The sequence below is a fragment of the Belonocnema kinseyi genome, chromosome 1 (assembly GCF_010883055.1).
Source record: "Belonocnema kinseyi isolate 2016_QV_RU_SX_M_011 chromosome 1, B_treatae_v1, whole genome shotgun sequence".
NCBI classification, from domain to species: Eukaryota; Metazoa; Arthropoda; class Insecta; order Hymenoptera; family Cynipidae; genus Belonocnema; species Belonocnema kinseyi.
The window spans coordinates 86,922,775-86,925,419 of record NC_046657.1 but is presented as its reverse complement, the minus strand read 5'-3'; the positions used below and the strand labels follow the sequence as shown (position 1 = coordinate 86,925,419).

The following is a 2,645-nucleotide window of genomic DNA, read 5'->3' as shown; positions in this document are numbered from 1 at the left end:
ACGAAGGGATAAATGTCTAGGATTTTTCCATGGCAGAGTCTTTGAAACCCTATTTGCAAATCAAAGTTTAATTCTTAAGTTTTTCCGCGGGTAAAGTCCTTATGACCTCTATTTGAGTTGACCGAATACGATCAGAGGTAGGATCAAGAAAAGCCTGGGCATTAACTTCTGCCTTAGTTTCAGATATAATTATATCTGATTTCGAAGGGTAGCATTTGAGTTTAGCTTCATATACAGATTTATACAGCAGATACAACTTACAATCGTTTTCCTTACTCATATTTCGGAGACCCTAATACTGTGATTTTGATAAAGGGCAAGAAGACGTCGAGTCATTCAGGGAAAGTTTCAAAGAATCTCTTTTCTAATCTTCCTACTTGTTGCAAATTTTTCTGCAATTCATAAGCCAATTCTTGAATTCTGGATTTCTTCTTGTCTGATAAAACAAATTGTCTTAGAAATTCATCAGACATGCATTTTTCTATATCTGAATAGATAACAGCTGCAGTCTTATTTAAATTTTTCTGTCTTACGATTAATATTTCCCTTTTCGTCAAACACAGGACCGGTGCACTCCCTTCTTCAGTATCCACTGCAGATCCTAAAATATTATAACAATACATTATGTGTATATATAATATATTTTATATTTTTGTTATATATATATATATATATATAATAATTGATAACTTAAAAAATTGAAATTGAAAACAATACAGTATTATTATTTCTTTTATCCAAAACTTTTACTCGGGTGAACCCGGTTATACATCATAGCCACGGACTTAGTCAAGTGACTGACGAGATTAGGATGTTCTAAATCAATCCAATACGATGTTTGAAACCTCCTGCGGTGACGTTGTAGGTATACAATTACGAGCGGCCGCTAGCCTTGGAAGTGAGAACAGTCATCTCTGGATGCTTTCTTAGAGCAACAATAATTTATTATTATTGTATTAGATGTTTATAATTGTAAAATTTGAAATATTTTACACGAATAAATTCAATTCATAGTTCGTAGAAATGCAACGTTTCATTTTCTTGAAACACCCCAGTAGGCCCAAGCACGTAGGCAGGGGTGTTCACCCCCCTCAAATGTCGTCAAAATATGTTAGTTTATTGTTATGTTTGCTGAAATATCGATAAGCCACCCTCATGCGAAAAAATTTGCTGCCAACGTGCCTGGCGCACATACACTTTATACGTGGGAAAAATCGATATCTTCCGACTGTTTATACAAAAATCTCTTAGTGTTGCAGGATATTATAGAAAATTTATTTTCCAGTATCCAAATTTTCAGAAACCGTTAACCACAACTACGGACGCATCAGGATAAGCCGTCGGTGCTGTGTTAAGCCAAGAAAAGGAGGGCATAGATCTTCCCACATCATATTGCTCTCACGTATTAAACAGTGTAGAATGCAATTAATTCACTACTGAAAGAGAGTATCTTACTGTTTTATAAGTTGTAAGGAAGTATCGAACTTAAGTGTATGTAAGAGGATTTACACGTGTCAGTGATCATGGTATGGTAAATAAATAAACTTGCGGGTTTTATTTAAAAGATTTGATAACGAGACTATCCGAAATTAAAAACATAGCAGCCGGAAATCTAATTAATGCTAATTATAGATGACTTATACGTAAAAAGGAAAACTAAGACAAACCAATTAGATAATAAAAGTCACGGGCCCTACACAATTGCAGAAATACTAGACAAAAACACTACGATATTAAAAACAGTTCATGTAAAGCATTTTTAAAAACTTGTAGACAAACTCAAGGTAGCTTAATAAAAGAGTTAGTAATGTTGACTCAACCAGCTAAAGGACAGGTTCATCCTTCGTTAAATCGTTCCAAAGATGCAATAGAGGACCTTACATTTCCAAAAGCACCCATGCAAGAGTTGTCTGCTGAATATAATTTTTCCAAACCTGCTTCCAGCATAGTAAAGGCAACGGAACCACCTAATGGTAAACTATTTAATGTTGAATGTATTGTGGTGGGTATGAAATGAATAAGCAACAATTACAATAAATCTCTATTTATTACTATACCTCTAATCCGAGAGGGACGCGCGAGCCGACATGCTCATTGTATCAGCGCAGAGGACCAACTAACTGATAACTAACAGCAAGGCACAAAGGGCACCATACACACACAGACCCACACTACCAGTCACTCAAGTGTAATTTAATACCCGTGCATATATAGCTATACTTACTAGGTATGATTTTTGTATATTCCAACACGCCCCCTCAAAAATTATATCTAGTAACAAATTACAAAATAGTTATAGTTTAATGGTTACATTTAAAGTCTTTCACAATCAATTACAGTGATACTAAATAATTATGAAAATTACAATATGACAGATTACATTTCCAAACCTAACTTTGGACGCAAATACAAAAATTCTGTGGGTCCTAAAGGTTTTGTGAGAATATCGGCCGGCTGCTCTTTAGAATCATCTTTATCAATTTAACATTACCTCCCTCGATCTGTTCTCGAGAATAATGATATTTTATATCAACATGCTTTGTCAATTTATGACTTTGGCCTTTTGCTATCGAAATACAACCATTATTATCCTCATGTATCGGAATGCTGTCATTTACATAAAAATTCATAGTATTCGACAATGA

The 2,645-nt window shown here is 34.4% G+C and overlaps 1 protein-coding gene across 1 annotated transcript in view; it reads right to left on the bottom strand.

The window, feature by feature from the left end:
* Positions 1 to 332: 332 nt before the first annotated feature.
* The window catches only part of LOC117178621, an 11,094-nt gene continuing 8,781 nt past the window's right edge, over positions 333 to 2,645 (bottom strand). Inside the window, exon 5 of the mRNA XM_033370046.1 lies at positions 333 to 601. Coding sequence (XP_033225937.1) covers positions 333 to 601 — 269 coding nt within the window. The remainder of the gene's footprint in view (positions 602 to 2,645) is intronic.